The sequence below is a fragment of the Phoxinus phoxinus genome (assembly GCF_949152265.1).
Source record: "Phoxinus phoxinus genome assembly, chromosome: 13".
Taxonomy (NCBI): Eukaryota; Metazoa; Chordata; class Actinopteri; order Cypriniformes; family Leuciscidae; genus Phoxinus; species Phoxinus phoxinus.
This window is the reverse complement of record NC_136888.1, coordinates 17,759,486-17,775,299: the sequence shown is the minus strand read 5'-3', so window position 1 is coordinate 17,775,299 and position 15,814 is coordinate 17,759,486. Positions and strand designations below refer to the sequence as shown.

Genomic DNA, 15,814 nt, shown 5'->3' with positions numbered 1-15,814 from the left:
TGGAAGTAATCAGAATTTTTCATTTGAAGTGAATAAGTAACATGTTTGTAATGTTCTGTATGTCATGACAGGTCCACAGAGTCCCTGTGAGAGAACAGACCTTCGCATGGCCATTGTGGCTGATCACCTGGGTCTGAGCTGGACAGGTAAGACTCACTATGACTGACAAATTATGACTGAGTTTACATTCCACTTAACATTGTGTTGATTATTTATTATTGTCCTTTTGAGGAATTCAAAGTATAATTTGATTATCAATAATCAAAGGGAAACACTCCTCAACAATGCACTGCTGTAGTGACCTCTTATGCCTGTGCTTGGTATTACAGTGCAGTCCTGGATTTTTTTTTTAAATTCAGCTTTTTTATTCGTCACATCTGACAACATACTACTTTATATTTCTAAATATCTGATTGTGATTACATTTTCAAGTGTTCACTTAAAGGAACACTCCACCGTTCTTTGAAATAGGGCTTATTCACAGTCTTTCCTACATTTAGATAGGTGGGCAAATGCATTTTTGTCTCAGTGCATGCATTGTTTTAGTTTGGCATGGTCGCCGCTAGCTTAGCTTAGCATAATGAATGGAATCCTTTGTTGCCAGCTAGCATGTCCTGAGTAAAAATGATCTAAAAAACGAATTACTTCTTGTGGCCTGCGTATTCACAATGAGTACAAATAGCGATGTAGATTAAGACTAGGCGATTTCCTAGGCAGATATTGACTTGGGACTATATTAGGGTGAGGCACAGACGAAGCACTGCTACTTGGGCGCAGAGATATCACGCAGCACCTGAAATCCGTCAACATACCGGCGTGACCTGCACCGAGTATCTTCACTTTTGGATTGTGTTTATTTTGAGAAGTTACAGCAAACATGGTAATTGAAAATAATCACTTACTCTGTGGACAGCTGTCCATTGGGTCCATTCGGCATGGGGCGTTTTTTCCAGTTTACTTTATCGAACCGGGAAAAAAAGTCGAGGACTGCAGGATGGATCAACGCCGAGAAATCCTCGGTAGCTGTGACAACTGCGGGCACGCTCATCTTGATCTGACATGTTGAGCGTGGTGTTGAGCGATCGCAACCTCCTGTCGTTCTGTTTCCAAAGCATGCAGCTCCTCTTCTGAAAACTCTGGTTCATAGAGGTATGGTTCTGGATCTTGACTGTCTGAGAAGTCACCCTCTTCGTCACTCACAAAATCAGCCATGTTCATCGCCATTCACTATGTCTACTGTAGGAAAAATATCCAGTTACTATTCACGCTGGTATGTTGTTGACGGAAGTTGTGCGATTTCAGGTGCTGCGTGATATCTCTGCGCCCAAGTAGAATGTGCCTGTGCTTCACCCTAATATAGTCCCAAGTCAATATTTGCCTAGGAAATCGCCTAGTCTTAATCTGCATCGTTATTTGTACTCGTTGTGAATACGCAGGCCACAAGAAGTAATTCTTTTCTTTTTTTGGATCACTTTTACTCATTTAGGGCATGCTAGCTGGCAACAAAGGATTCTATTCATTATGCTAAGCTAAGCTAGCGGCGACCCTGCCAAACTAAAACAATACATGCACTGAGACAAAAATGCATTTGGCCACCTATCTAAATGTAGGGAAGACGGTGAATAAGTCCTATTTCAAAGAACGGTGGAGTGTTCCTTTAAAGGTCAGAAACAGGAATTCTTCAACAAACTCAGAGCACAGCAAATGTTGGAGGGCTAAAAACGTTTTAGCATTTTTTATTTTATTACTAATTTTTCTTTACATCTGTCTTCCTTTACTAGCTGTCTGTGCATAGATGATGCTAGTTATAATATGATGTGTTTTACTGTTCTATAGAGCTGGCTCGAGAGATGAATTTTTCTGTAGATGAGATAAACCACATTCGCACAGAGAACCCAAACTCTCTCACAGCCCAGAGCTTTATGCTCCTTAAGAAGTGGGTCAGTCGGGATGGGAAAAACGCCACAAGTGAGAATCATTTTCTATCCATCTCTCCTTGGCTGTTTTTTTTCTTCATTCCTTTCTTTTGCTTTCGTTCTTATATTGTGAAGTTATTATAATATCTTTCTTAACCATATCAAATTAAGTTACTTAAATTTTTTTCTTAGCGGATGCACTGACGACGGTCCTGACTAAAGTGAACCGGATGGATATTGTGACACTGCTGGAAGGGCCCATATTTGACTATGGTAACATTTCAGGCACCAGAAGTTTTGCAGATGATAGCGCTGTGTGCCAGGAAAAGGCGGATGGTAAAGTTTAGCCCCATCTAGCTGACCCCCCCACCCGACCTCACCCCCTACCCCCCCAACTCATTCCTTTTATTATTGTCACCTGTGTTTTTTCCTCTACAACCTCCCTGTGCAGTTTGCCAAAGTGTTAATCACAGATGGACCACAAATAGTAACTATCTTGTACTTGAAGTCTACATTCAGACAATGCCTTTGGCACATTTATATAAGATCAGATCACACGCATCTTTTTAAGGCCCCAATCACACACACACTTACTGAATCACTTACTATTCTCTTATTTTAAAGACTTTCTGTATTCAGAGACTCTACATTTCTGTTACCCCTTTCCCTTCCTCCCAACACCATATGCATGGACCTGGTTTGAACATGCATGTATATGGTCATGAAGCGTGAAGCAATCACAGCATGATGCTTTGCCTCAAGAAGTGTAGGAAGGGCCGTTCGAAACAGTATTTTCCTGTTACACATGTACACACTTTTCTTACATTTTTAATGAATGCTCTGGAGAATATTGCCAATGGAACATAAAAACAAACTGTTCTCAGCCATGACATTAATTCTGTTATTGAAAGGACAGGAAAGAGTTAATTCTTAACCAAATGCATGTTGTTATCAGCTGTATCCTGATGAAGCTGTTTTGATATTAGTTTGTAAGTGTGTTATATACCAGCTGTTTTTTACATATTGGACCACAGCGCATGCCTCAGCTAAAAGACTCAGCTGTCCTCTACCTCTCAAGCTGTCGATCTGCTTCCTCCTCCATCTATCCTTCTCTCCTCTCCTCCCCTGCCCTGGAGCAAGGGATAAAAAGAGAGAGGGGAAAAAGAAGAGAAAGAAGGAGATCATCCTTCTCTCCGTAGTCGTCTCCTGACAATCTCCTATGCCCCCCTCTGTCAGCTACAAGATCACATGTCCTCTCCTCTCCTCCAGTACAATCCCTCATTTCCCCCTCCCAGACCCCCATCATTCTTCTCATTCAGAGTCATTGTCATGTCTTTCTAACTTGCATGTTCTTTTTTTGTTTTGTTTTCTGTCGCCCCACACTCCCAATGCCCAAGACTCATCATCCAGTTCTCTCTTCCCATGTGCTCCTCTCAAGTCTTCCTTCTCTCTCTCTTCTCTCTCTCCTTCTCTTGCTCTCAGTCTTTCATCTCCCATTTACGCACATAGAATTTCTCTCTCACCCTGCCATTCTCCTCTCCCCTCTTTCTCTCCATGTGCATCCCGTTGCCAGTGTCTTGCCTCCTTCTCCCCACCGCCCAAGCCATTACCCCCTTGTGCATGCTGTCACTGCCCCTGCGTGCCCCCAGGACCACCCCTCACCACTCCATCCCTCTGTCCCAACTCCTCTACTATTGAGCTCTTCATCTGAAGAGAAGAGTCATTTTTGTTTTTTTAGCCAGATTTTGAGTCCTCCTCATATTGAGTTGCAACACACATCTTGACTATAGCCAGGTTTCCATCCAAGTTTTGTTGTCCATGTTGAACGCGTTTCTCGTGTGTAAAAAGTACCTGTACACGTAAAAACATTCTGTGAGTGAGATTCCACCCCCTATGGGTGGGTTGAAAACATGCGGAACTAGCTCCTACTACTGGCTGTAGTCTCTAGCATCTGGCCAAAAAAGCCTCCGATGACGCTAAATGACGGTTTTTGCGTCATCTGAGTTTTTTTCCCAGACACACAATACAGAAATCACTCGTCTCAGGGGGACATGAGGGAGGGAAGCACGGTCATTCGAAAATACTACCGGGTTTCTACTGATACAAAGCTTAATGCTAATCGGTGAAGTATCCCTTTAAGTGACACTTGTTAAAAAAATTATTTAATATGTATAGCCTACAATTTAATAACATAATAATTTAGTTTCAAATGAATGAGGAAAATAGCCTATTGCGTCTTGAAAATCTATACAGCTTGTCAAAAATAAAAATGAGACGTCTGTCAAATGATTCGGCTGTTGGAGTTTCCAGTGCTGACAAAAAGAAAGGTAAAATACACAAATAACGTTACTTCTGTATCTGACTAAATAAAAAAAATAATAAAATCGTAAGTCTGTTTTAATTTTATGGCTAGAAGCTGTCCTAGGCTACATGACAAATGTAAATACTGAACATTTGACTGTACCAATCTTTTTTATGGACCCTAAAACTTTGCATCCAGGACAAATGAGCTGTCGTGTCCAAACCCATGGGTTTTGTCACACAAAGGCAGTTACATGAAGTCCTGTCCACTTCACCGTTGTCTTCTAATAAGCTATTTCCTAATAATAGTAATAATAATAATAGTTTCCTAATAATAATAATGGCCTATTATTTGTCAAAATGCTTAGTAGTAAACTGACGAATATCAGTTGTCTTATTACTCTCTACATTTTACAAATATTTGAGATGCGAAATACTATAATTCGCGATATATGTGAAATTTTATATGGAAACAGCTTAAAGGGGATTTTTTTAGCGATACAGCAAAACTTATCTTTTTAGGGATGACATCATTACGCACACCATTTTATTGGAAACAGACTGGAGACTGCAAATTTAGCTAACTTTTCTTTACGCATATTCACTTTTTTGATAGGGCAAAAACTGGATGGAAACTTGGCTTATGAAATTAAGACTATGCTTCTTTGCAGTTATGCAGCATATGTAATGGTGTCCAACTAACACAAGTAGCACCCACTTTTTATTATTCTAGACTACAATGTTAACTCTAATGCTGTACATTTTTTAAGTCAAAGCTCTTTTACTATGGGGAGATCACACGTACATATACACACATACACATACCATTCAAAAGTCTCTTATGCTCACCAAGTTTTCATTGTTTTCACTCTTATGCTCTGCATGTAATTGGTCAAACATATAGTAAAACTGTAATATTGTGAAATATTATTAGAATTTAAAATAACTATTTTCTATTTGAATATATTTTAAAATGTAATTTATTCCTGTGATGGCAAAGATTAATTTTCCGCATCATTACTCCAGTCTTTAGTGTCACATGATCCTTCAGAAATCATTCTAATATGCTGATTTGCTGCTCAAGAAACATTTCTTATTGTTATCAATGTTGCAAACCGTTTATTTTTGTGGAAACCATTAACACATAATATTTTTGTAGAAACTGTTGTTCTTTGATGAATAGAAAGTTTAAAAGAACAGCACTTATTTGAAATAGAAATATGTTGTATTATTCTAAATAACTTTACATCACTTTTAATCAATTTAATCCTCCCTTGCTGAACAAAAGTATGAATCTCTTTAAAAGAGGAGAGGGGGGGGGGGACTTTTGAATGGTAGTGTATATGCAATCACATGCCCTCTGTTTTTGGAAATCTGAATCTGTTTCATTGTCATTGTGTATTAACTGTGTGTTTGTTGGCCTGTGTGTCTGCTGAAGCTCTGGGAAATTCTGTCTAAAACTGCATTTGCTCTTCAAGTTGGGCTTAGGTGGTTGTCTGTCTACATTTAAATTATTAGTCCACCAAAAAATTCAAATTGTCAGTATTTACTCCTCCTCATGTTGTTTACATTAATAACATTTGTTCAAAGATTCTTAAAAAAAAAAAGTGAACAGAATACAGTTTCAAAACAATATGAGGTTGAGGAAATAATCAGGAGATAATTGTTGGTATACATCTTTGTGTGTGTGTGTGTGTGTGTGTGTGTGTGTGTTTGTGATCGTAATTGTGTCCTGTCATGTCCATCCATCTGTGTATCATCTCACCCAGGTTTCCACAACATCCTGGCTCAACTGCAGTCAACTACCAACCCCAACCCTTACCCCACCACACCCCCTATCTGCCCCTCTAGTTCTGATGACCTCGACGCAATCTTAGATCTGCCCTTTGATCCTCCCCCTTATTGCCCCTCCTGGGGGCTAGTGCAGGACAATGAGGACGAGTCTGTCAGGATCACCCCATCCAGACCCTGTGACCTACCCCTGTCCAAACCTGTAAACCAGCCTCACACTCTCTCTGAAACATCTGCAGAAATACACACACACATAGTCTCGCCTGATCCTCATACACACTCTCAGCTCCCTCCCGACAACCCCAAATGCACAACACAACCCGCAGCTGTCACATGTGACCCTGACTCACACATTATCCCTGAGCTTTCTCCACTAGACCATGATGAACCTTCTCTAAACCCCTCGGTTTGCTCTGTACCACTTCAGTCTGACCCAAAAACAGACCAACCCTCTCTGATCAAACAGGACCACAATATACAGGGGAACCAGGAATCTCAACAAAGCGAACAGAGAGAAGGAAATGAGAAAAAAGAGAAATCGTCCCCTACGGTGGAACAGACTGACCTAACATACAAGGGAAAGGAAGAGTGTAAGAGTCCCTCATCACCATTATTACCATCACCATTAGAAGAACCAAATGTTAACATGAAGGGACAGGAGAGAGTGACCCCGAAAGAGGTCAAAGATCATGATACGTCCCCTTTGCGACCCTGGGCAGAGGTCCTGAGGGAATCTGGCTCAGGAGGAGAGGAGGAGGAGGAGGAGGAAGCTGAGAAGAGAGAGGAGCGATTGGAGGTGTCAGGAGGCCACGTCAGAGAGAGGGAGAGGGAAGTGAATGAGGAGATGACTAAGGAGAAAGTGAGAGAGGTAGTGAGAGGTGTTGAACAAATTGAGTCTGAGATGTGCTCGCTCTCCACAGGCTGGCTCACTGAGACATCGAACGTTAATGCGGAGCCGCCCACTTCAGGGCGGAGCCATGGGTCAGACTACATGGACAGACAGGACAAGAGGTACTTCACTTTACACATTAGGCTTATTGTTACTATTAGGCTTGCATAAGCCCATATTTAAAGGGATTATATATTGAGAAATCAAATTTAAAACTTGATCTTTTGAGTGTGTTTGAAGTACTAGAAAATCATACCGCACCTTTTCCGAAAAGACCATCTATTGAAACTAATGGTGTTTCCACACCTGGCTTGTTTGGAGCGTTTGTTTCAGAACCTGGTGTGTTTTCTCCCTTAGTTCGTTTTTTAAGCATATTTGAAGCAATTGCACTCAGATATCCACCAAAACAATCGCTCCGAGATCGCCTGAACGAGGTGGTCTCGGCCCGATTGAAAATGAACTCTGGGGTGGTTCGGTTGAGGTGAGAAAGCAATCCAACCCTACGTAATGTAATGAGTAATGTACGAAGAGGTATCATAATTCATAACGGGAAATGTGTTGTTGTGTAAAAAGCAGCAGTGTCTGATTCTGTGAGTCAGCACACTAGTTATAACAGTTAAAAACCAAAGAGTGCATTCATAAAATGTTGTGTAATTGCTTTTCTCTGTGCATTACAAGAATTCTGTCCCAACGTCTGTTATAGTCTCGTGTAGCGAACTTGTCAATCCATCTTGATGGATGACGCAGTGGAAACTCTGGTTTTGTTTTTAATTAATTCTTACCCAGTATCATTTCAAGTTATGTGTTCCTAACTTGCTAAATTTTTACATTTTCAACCCTCTTGCAGTCAGGAGAACTCCAGTGACTCTATGACATCATCATCCAGAGGTGATTCAGGCAAACCTCGACAAAATGGTGAGCACTCCAATGCCATGCCCCGCTGCTCAGTGTCTCAGGAAACAGCCAGTGGTGTGAAGACAGGGGCGGGCAAGCAAGAAGGAGCTCTGATCGCTGAGCACAAAGTCCAGGTGAGATAATCATATAAAAGCTGATAAGATAATGCTGCTACAGCCAGTTTAAGACTCTGCTGCTCCTTTTACCTCAGCTGTGATAACTGTTATGAACTGACTCTCTTAACTTTGTTACAGTGGAATGAGATACAAATTCATGTTAAATGAAAGTGTGAAATCCTTCACATCCTAATACATGTATTTGCTCCAGAAAAAAAGAATACACTGATGACAATTTAGACTAATTGAATGAGAGAACTGAAATCGAACAAATACAGCACATGTTAAGATGTATTTTATATGCATCCATTAGCAGCGCTCATCAACAGAGACTGGGCTGGATGAAGAGCGTACCATCACCACCAAAGTGTTTCGTAGACGTCTCATTCTTAAGGTATCCACCTGCTAAACTGCAGGACGGTCGGGTTAAGATTAGATTTTGGTCCGAGTCTGATTTCGGTGTAGCTGGTGGAGTGAATCTGATTCGTCCAGTTTGAAACTCAGTTTGATCTTTTGATTCTGATCACTTGATGCTTGCTGTGTGTTGTTTGCTTTTTCTTTGTGCTTACAGGTGCTTGGTTTGGGTTTACATCTTTTTCTACATTTGATCTTCTTTTTGCACATACAAGAGTGTGTTTCTGTTAATGCTTTGTGTGATCTTGGTGGTGATGCTGGGCATGAAGGTTTGTTGGCTCATAAGTTCTAGCTTTGCTTGCAGGTTCACATGGCTCTGGGTGTGTGGAAACATACTTGTAGGTGTGGTGTGCAGCTTTTGAAGGTGTCCTGGATATGTGTCTGCATATTGAACTAAGCGCTGTCTTGCTTTAGGGAGAGGAGGCGCGGAACATTCCTGCCGAGTCAGTTTCAGAGGAACAGTTTATTGATGAGGATGGAAACATCATCACCAGAAAAGTATCTCCATTGTTCCCTTTGTTTATTTTTTCTCCTACTTTCTTATCCATTTCTAATTTAATACCCATCCATAGGTCATTCGAAAGGTGATTTGCCGTGTGGACACTCCCACTCCTGAAAACCAGGGCTTGGGGAGTGGCATGGGGTCACAGGGAGAGCCTGCCACCCTGGTCCCAGACATCCTTACCCACCTCGCTGCACATGCTGAGGTTTGCACAGTCTGTGTGGAGTTTTTCTCTTTCCGGATACTTGCATATTGATATTATGATACATTTAAAATCTCTTTTGGGAAAATTTATCAAAGCTTTTAGCCAATAAAATACTGACTTCCCTAATATCATGGTTCATATCTCTGATGTAAGTTAACAATACTGTCTATTTTTTAAAAGAGTTAACCACTTTGAGTTATGTGGTTTTATGTATCAGGACATAATTAGCATCTGGTCTGGACATAATTAGCATCTGGTCTGGAGCATTCAGGTGTGTGTTAAAGCCAGGGAGGAAAGACATCAGCAGTGATCTTAGAGAAGCTATTGTTGCTGCCATCAATCTGGGAAGGGATACAAAGCCATTTCCAGACAATTTGAAGTCCATCATTCTACAGCGAGGAAGATTATTAACAAGTGGAGAACATTCAAGACAGTTGCCAATCTTCCCAGGAGTGGACAGACCGTGCAATGTTAAGAAACTGCAAAAAACCCACGAGTCAAATCTCAGACTCTACAGGCCTCAGTTGGCATGTTAAATGTTAAAGTTCATGGCAATTAGAAAAAGACTAAACAAGTATGGCATGTTTGGAAGGGTTGCCAGGAGAAAGCCACTTCTCTCTAAAAAGAATATGGCAGCACAGCTTAGGTTTGCAAAGTTGCATCTGAACAAACAACAAGACTTCTGGAACAATGTCTTTGTACAGATGAGACCAAAGTGGGTTTGGTGAAAACCAGCATATCAGCACAAACACCTCATACCAACTGTCATCACGATGATGGAGGGTTGATGATTTGGGCTTGTTTTGCAGCCACAGGACCTGGGCACCTGGCAGTCTTTGAGTCGACCATGAACTTCTTTGTATACCAAAGTATTCTAGAGTCTGAATCTAGAATCTGTCCGACAGCTAAAGCTTGGCCGAAATTGGGCCATGCAACAGGACAATGATCCCAAGAACACCAGCAAATCTACAACACAATGGCACAGTTAAAGTCCAGACCTCAACCCGATTCAATTTCTGTGGCAGGAGCTTAAGAGAGCTGTGCATAAAGAAATGCCCACCTCCATGAATTGAAGCAATGTTGTAAAGAAGAATGGGCCAAAATCCTCCACAATGATGAGACTGAAAAAGTCATATAGTCGTACAGAAGCTATTAAATCATAGGGTGTACTTAGTTTTTCCACACATGGCTTCTCCATTTTGTCTCTAATTTCGTTAAATAAATGACACAGTGTAATATCATGCCATGTGTTGTTGTTCATCTGAGGTTGTATTCACCTAATTTTAAGAGGGTGAAAATTCAAAGAGGGTGTACTTTCTTTTTCACATGACTATATGCCATATTTCATGAAATAAAAAATTCATTAACACAGTGAAGAAAGCTGTACTCGAAAACCACTTCAAAAGTCTGGGGTCAGTAAGGTTTTTAAAATGTTTTTGATAAGTCTCTTATGCTAAAGGTTGAATTTACAGTAAAAATACTAATATTGTGAAATATTATAATTTAAAAATAACAATGACTATTTTCATATATATATTTATATATATAATATATATATATATATATATATATATATATATATATATATATATTAAAATGTAATTTATTCTTGTGATGCAAAGCTGAATTTTCAGCATCATTAATCCAGTCTTTAGTGTCACATGATCCTTCAGAAATCATTCTAATGTGCTGATTCGATGCTCAAGAAACATTTGGTATTATCAATGTTGAAAACAGTTAAATGCATAATATTTTTGTGGAAACTGTGATAAATTTTTTCAGGATTCTTTGATGAATAGTAAGTTCAAACGAATAGCATTTATTAGAGACAATTATTTTGGTAACATTATAAATGTCTTTACTGTCACTTTTGATCAATTTAATGAATCGTTTCTAATTTAATGAAAGAAATTTATTTATTTCAAAGAAAAAGAAAAACCTTACTGACCCGAAACTTTTGAATAGTTGTTTATGTGCTGTTATAATAAAACATTAACGAACGAATGCACTTGAGGTTTTTGGTACGATACTGGCGTAGTAGACATTTTTGGATACCAGAAATCCTCATTACCGGTATATCCACACAGACTGGAGACCAGAATTAACCAAAAGTATTTGTTGTGAATTTGTGTGTGGGTTTATTGAGGTTTATTGGGATTTTATTTTTTATTTTTTTAAGGACGTTATTTTTTTCTGTTCATACCGAAACAGATGAATATGTTTCTTCAGCCTTATCTCTTCTAACCTTCAACTTGTCTTGGCTTTCTTTTACTTCCCTTTTAACCTTTTTTTGCCTTCCTTCCAGCTCTATACACTCCCTTTTCTACAGGAACAAATAACAAGAACTGAACTGATCTGTTTAATATTAACTTTCCTGTTAATTGTTACTGATAGACTGTTATCAAATGATGGTGTCTGGCTATTTTCAGGGTGATTATTACCCATCTCTTTGATACAGATTGTTCTCTCTGTTTATGTGTAACAGGGAGACGTTTCCAAGGCGAGGAAGAAGGAAGAAAAGCGTTCAGAGAGAAAACATCATTCTTAGATGTGGCTTCACCACTATAGGCAGGTACATCACTTCAAATAGCTCTGTTTATTATCGTTTTCATTGATATTATTAATTATTCTCTGTGCCTCATGTACTACTCAGGGGTGGACTTAGTGATGTGGGGCCCTAAGCAAATTCAGGTATGGGGCCCCAACACACCAGCTAGTATGTGTTCTTTTACTTTGTAACCCTTATTTGCTGTCTCAGAGTTTGGAGTTTATTTACCCCTTCATAACTTGTCTTTGGGATTGTAAAAATTCAGCAATTAATTAGTCAACCTGATGTTGTTCTAAAGCCATATTACCTTGTTTTTTGGATTACAAAAGAATAAATTACACACAAAAAATCATACTTGCACTTGTCCATTTAATAGCAGTGGATGTGGCCTTCTACAATCTTTAAAAAAAAAAGAAAGTTATTCAAACAATAATTCCATGCAACTCACTCTGAATTCCAAGAATTCAAACCGAAAATGTAATATATTATTAAGCGAAAATATTGAGTCGCTGCACTCCTGTGTACATTCACGCGCACAGGAAAAGCACATTTTGAGAAATCAAGACAAATAAAACCATGGCACTAAACACATGAATTTGTGAATTAAATCATTTTAATTTCTAACACACTTTAATAATTTGAAACTAATAATTTAATAATTTTGTTTATATAGCCCAAATAGCCCACCCCTTAGAATCACTAAATGTCTGTCATTTCAGTTCTTCACGATCTCACTAAGTTCCATTATAATCAATGAAGCTCTCTACACTGCATTCTGAATCTCTTTATTTACCTCATGTCTATACTTTGTTTATTATAATGAGAGGATTCAAGAGCGTTTAGAACTCAGCACTGAACAAAAACTGCCATTTTGAGTGGTGAGTGGATTCTGACTAACTTAAACAGATCAACAGATATGTCTGTGATTGGCTACATTGCGCAACTCTGCAAAAAACACATTGTAAATAGAAACTTCACGCTCTCCAGAGCGCAAACATGCACTTGAGCGTTTGCCAAATTTTGCCAAATCAGACGATTCCATGGGGCCCGAAGCGCCCGCTTACCTTGCTTATTGGTTAAGTCTGCCCCTGGTACTACTGTTCAAAGGTTTGGGGTCTGTAAGGTATTTTTTTCTGAAGGATCATGTGACGCTGATGACTGGAGTAATGGCTGCTGAAAATTCAGCTTTGCATCACAGTAATAAATTACATTTTAAAATATATTAAAATAGAAAACAGTTATTGACTATATATACTGTTTTAACAAGTTTTGATGAAACAAGTACAGCCTTGGTGAGCATGAGACTTCTTTTCAAAAACATGAAAAATCTTAGAGACCCTAAACTTTTGAATGGTTCTGTATGTTAAATCATTCCACATATAACTGTTACATTACAATTAGAGGTCCAATTTTTAGATAACAATTACTTTTATTCTTTTATGGTCTGTTTTGTGTCTCTCAAGGCTTGCAGGTATATGTTTGATCTGTTTCCTGAGCGGCAGGGCCACAAAAGATGAAAAGGGGCATTTGGCCTGAAAAACCATCTACGGCTTCCACTCTGAAACGCATGGTCTTCAAAGAGACAGAACTTTGGCCTATCCGCTTGCGCATGAGCATGCATCACACTGCTGACACACTTCCTGTTCCAAGGGGGTCTTGATCCATTCTACTTCCTGAGATGGGTCCTGGCGAATTCTACTTCCTCTCTCTGTTGGGTCCTATATAATTCTACTTCCTGTTTCTGGGGGACCTACGAGATTACACTTCATTTTTCTTGCTGGTTAATACCTATGCTGACCTGGACCAGGAAATCAGAAACTGTTTTGTGTGCCATGAATATCAGATGCATAAGTGAAGGGGTATATTCAAAATACCCCTTAAACTTCAAACCGTATACTCACACAAATTTCCCTGTGACCAAAGATGGCACAAAAGCTCTTTTTCGTGTTTTAGGGGGAAATAACAATAGATGCTGTTGAACCACACCTTACATTCGCCTTACACGTTACCGTGGACCCATGACGTCAGGAGGAGGATCCCTGTGTTTTAATTTTTTTTTTAATTTATAAAACAAAATAAATGATGTGGTGGACTTTTCTGTACATAAATCACATTATGTAAAAATAAAATAAAATTTAGTAGTTAGGTTTTGACGAGAGCACCGCAAACATACACTTTATAAGTGCTTTCGACATTTTAAAGACAGTGAAACTTCACATGCTCTTGTATAATTAATTATTATAGCAGGTATGTTTGTATATGAGAAAAGTTGGTTCGGTTTTCAGGGGACATTTCCTTAAAATCCTCTGCGAATTTCAACTATTCCCAAAATGGGAATTTATCAAATTCTGTGAAGAAGTCATACAGAGGACTAATATTTTGATGCATGCAGTTCACCTTATTTTAAGAACCTTTTTTCTAAGTTTGCAAAACACTGTATTTAAAAAGACAAATAAGAAAAGACTTTTTCTTGTGTACACATACAACTCTAACATGTCTCGACTTTTATATTCCAAAATGTCACCCTACAGGTGTCCATCGTGTAGAAACGGTTAAGCGTGAAAAGCTCTAACCAGATTGCTTCCTTAGGAGTTCAGTGTAGTGTCCGTTATCATTTGTATGGAAGAGAGTGTGTGCTGATATTAGCCTGAGCGCTGCAAGTATGAGGTGTTCAGAATGTATATGCTAGTTATCAGCATCTCTGTTCAACTATCACTGTATCATGTGTATTGGCTGTACAATGTAGAGGTCTCTCTTTGTCTTAAGGCTGTTTGTAATCATGATAGGAATGTCTTCATTTTTTCTTTTAATTTTGATTGCTGAGGTTTCGAAGTAACATTTTGGCAATTTGTTTCAGGTTAGGTGAATATTTAACTTTTTCATCTGAGTCACCCTTACATGTATGGGAAGTCTTTAGACCTTTATTACTTGTAGATTTAATAGCTTATGTATTACAAATGACACACACTGGATGGTCATTATAATTTAAAGTATTACAAGAAATCTTTTCCAATTTTGAAATTGTGTGATATATTTTAGACCAGAGAGTCGATGTGTGTTGCAGTGTTCTGCATCGGTTTTAATAATATCAAATTTTTCTTTAGATATTACTTTTTGTTTGTTTGTTTTGTTTTCACGTCTTTTTAGCTTGTGGTGTGTATGGTGTGAAATATCCTTAAGTGTGCTGAACTTAGCTATGGCAATGAGATCTGAAAGACTTTATAAGGAAACTAGGTCATGATGGGGTGTGGTTCTGCTTCCCTGTTACATGTCAATCAAACTGTGGGAGGGGCCTGACATGGTCCAATGGTTGATTTTGTTTAATATAATATGTTTTCACCTAAGCAACATTTTTGATGTACAATTCTTACAACGAGTGAAGCCATTTAAATGTAACTATAATAGCACTTTGGTTATTAGAGGTCTTCTCTTTTAGAAACTAGCAGCTATGATGCCACCATAATGTTTCAAATGTCTTACAAAAATCTGATTTAAAAATAAACGCTTTGATTTTACAAATCTACTGCATTCTTTTTTTATTTACAGTTATTCGACAATCTTTTTCAATCTATGTATTTTTGTGCACCGCATCATAGTTGAATGTATTATTATGCATGTAATGTGTATCTATGTAGCTACATGGACATTATGATTATTTATCATATATATATATTTGAATATGTCTGCAGAGATATGATACACTCTTTATGTAACAAAATATAACTGGATTCATATCTGTAATTTTGACTGATTATATGCCCTGATGACTATGATTAGTTTTCATTTTTGTGGGCTACGTACAATCTTTATTTCTAGAATGAAGTACGCCACTGTCCTTGGAAATGTGTGAAACAAGATTTTGAATTTCTCATGTTGTACCTCAAACAGATGCTAACTTCTCTTTAAAGTTTGCTCCATATATCATTACTGAAATCAGAACGATGAACACAGTTTGCAGAGCAAAACAATCATGATGTATCAACTAACATTTTGTCACAATATCTAATTGAACTAAACATGCTTTGGCCCCTCTCTAATAACACAGTACAATTGGTAATGATCACACCTTTCCACTATAGAAATATTACATGTGTATTACATCCCTAAGGGTGAACTTGTATTGAAGACTGACATGGTAAGTCCAAGTCAAATAAGTTTATTGGTTTGTTTTGTCACTCCTGTGTGGTAGTAGAAAATAGTGTTACCAGGCACCACAGTGCAGAACAAGCTGTGACTTG

General features: G+C 38.5%; 1 protein-coding gene across 1 annotated transcript in view; it reads left to right on the top strand.

The window, feature by feature from the left end:
* ank3a (ankyrin 3a) overlaps positions 1 to 15,099 on the top strand; it is a 121,416-nt gene extending 106,317 nt beyond the window's left edge. The window contains exons 40-49 of the mRNA XM_079632699.1: positions 72 to 146; positions 1,837 to 1,968; positions 2,109 to 2,252; positions 5,987 to 7,019; positions 7,745 to 7,925; positions 8,221 to 8,301; positions 8,736 to 8,819; positions 8,894 to 9,028; positions 11,514 to 11,600; positions 13,040 to 15,099. Coding sequence (XP_079488825.1) covers positions 72 to 146; positions 1,837 to 1,968; positions 2,109 to 2,252; positions 5,987 to 7,019; positions 7,745 to 7,925; positions 8,221 to 8,301; positions 8,736 to 8,819; positions 8,894 to 9,028; positions 11,514 to 11,576 — 1,928 coding nt within the window. The 3' untranslated portion in view covers positions 11,577 to 11,600; positions 13,040 to 15,099. The remainder of the gene's footprint in view (positions 1 to 71; positions 147 to 1,836; positions 1,969 to 2,108; positions 2,253 to 5,986; positions 7,020 to 7,744; positions 7,926 to 8,220; positions 8,302 to 8,735; positions 8,820 to 8,893; positions 9,029 to 11,513; positions 11,601 to 13,039) is intronic.
* Positions 15,100 to 15,814: the final 715 nt, after the last annotated feature.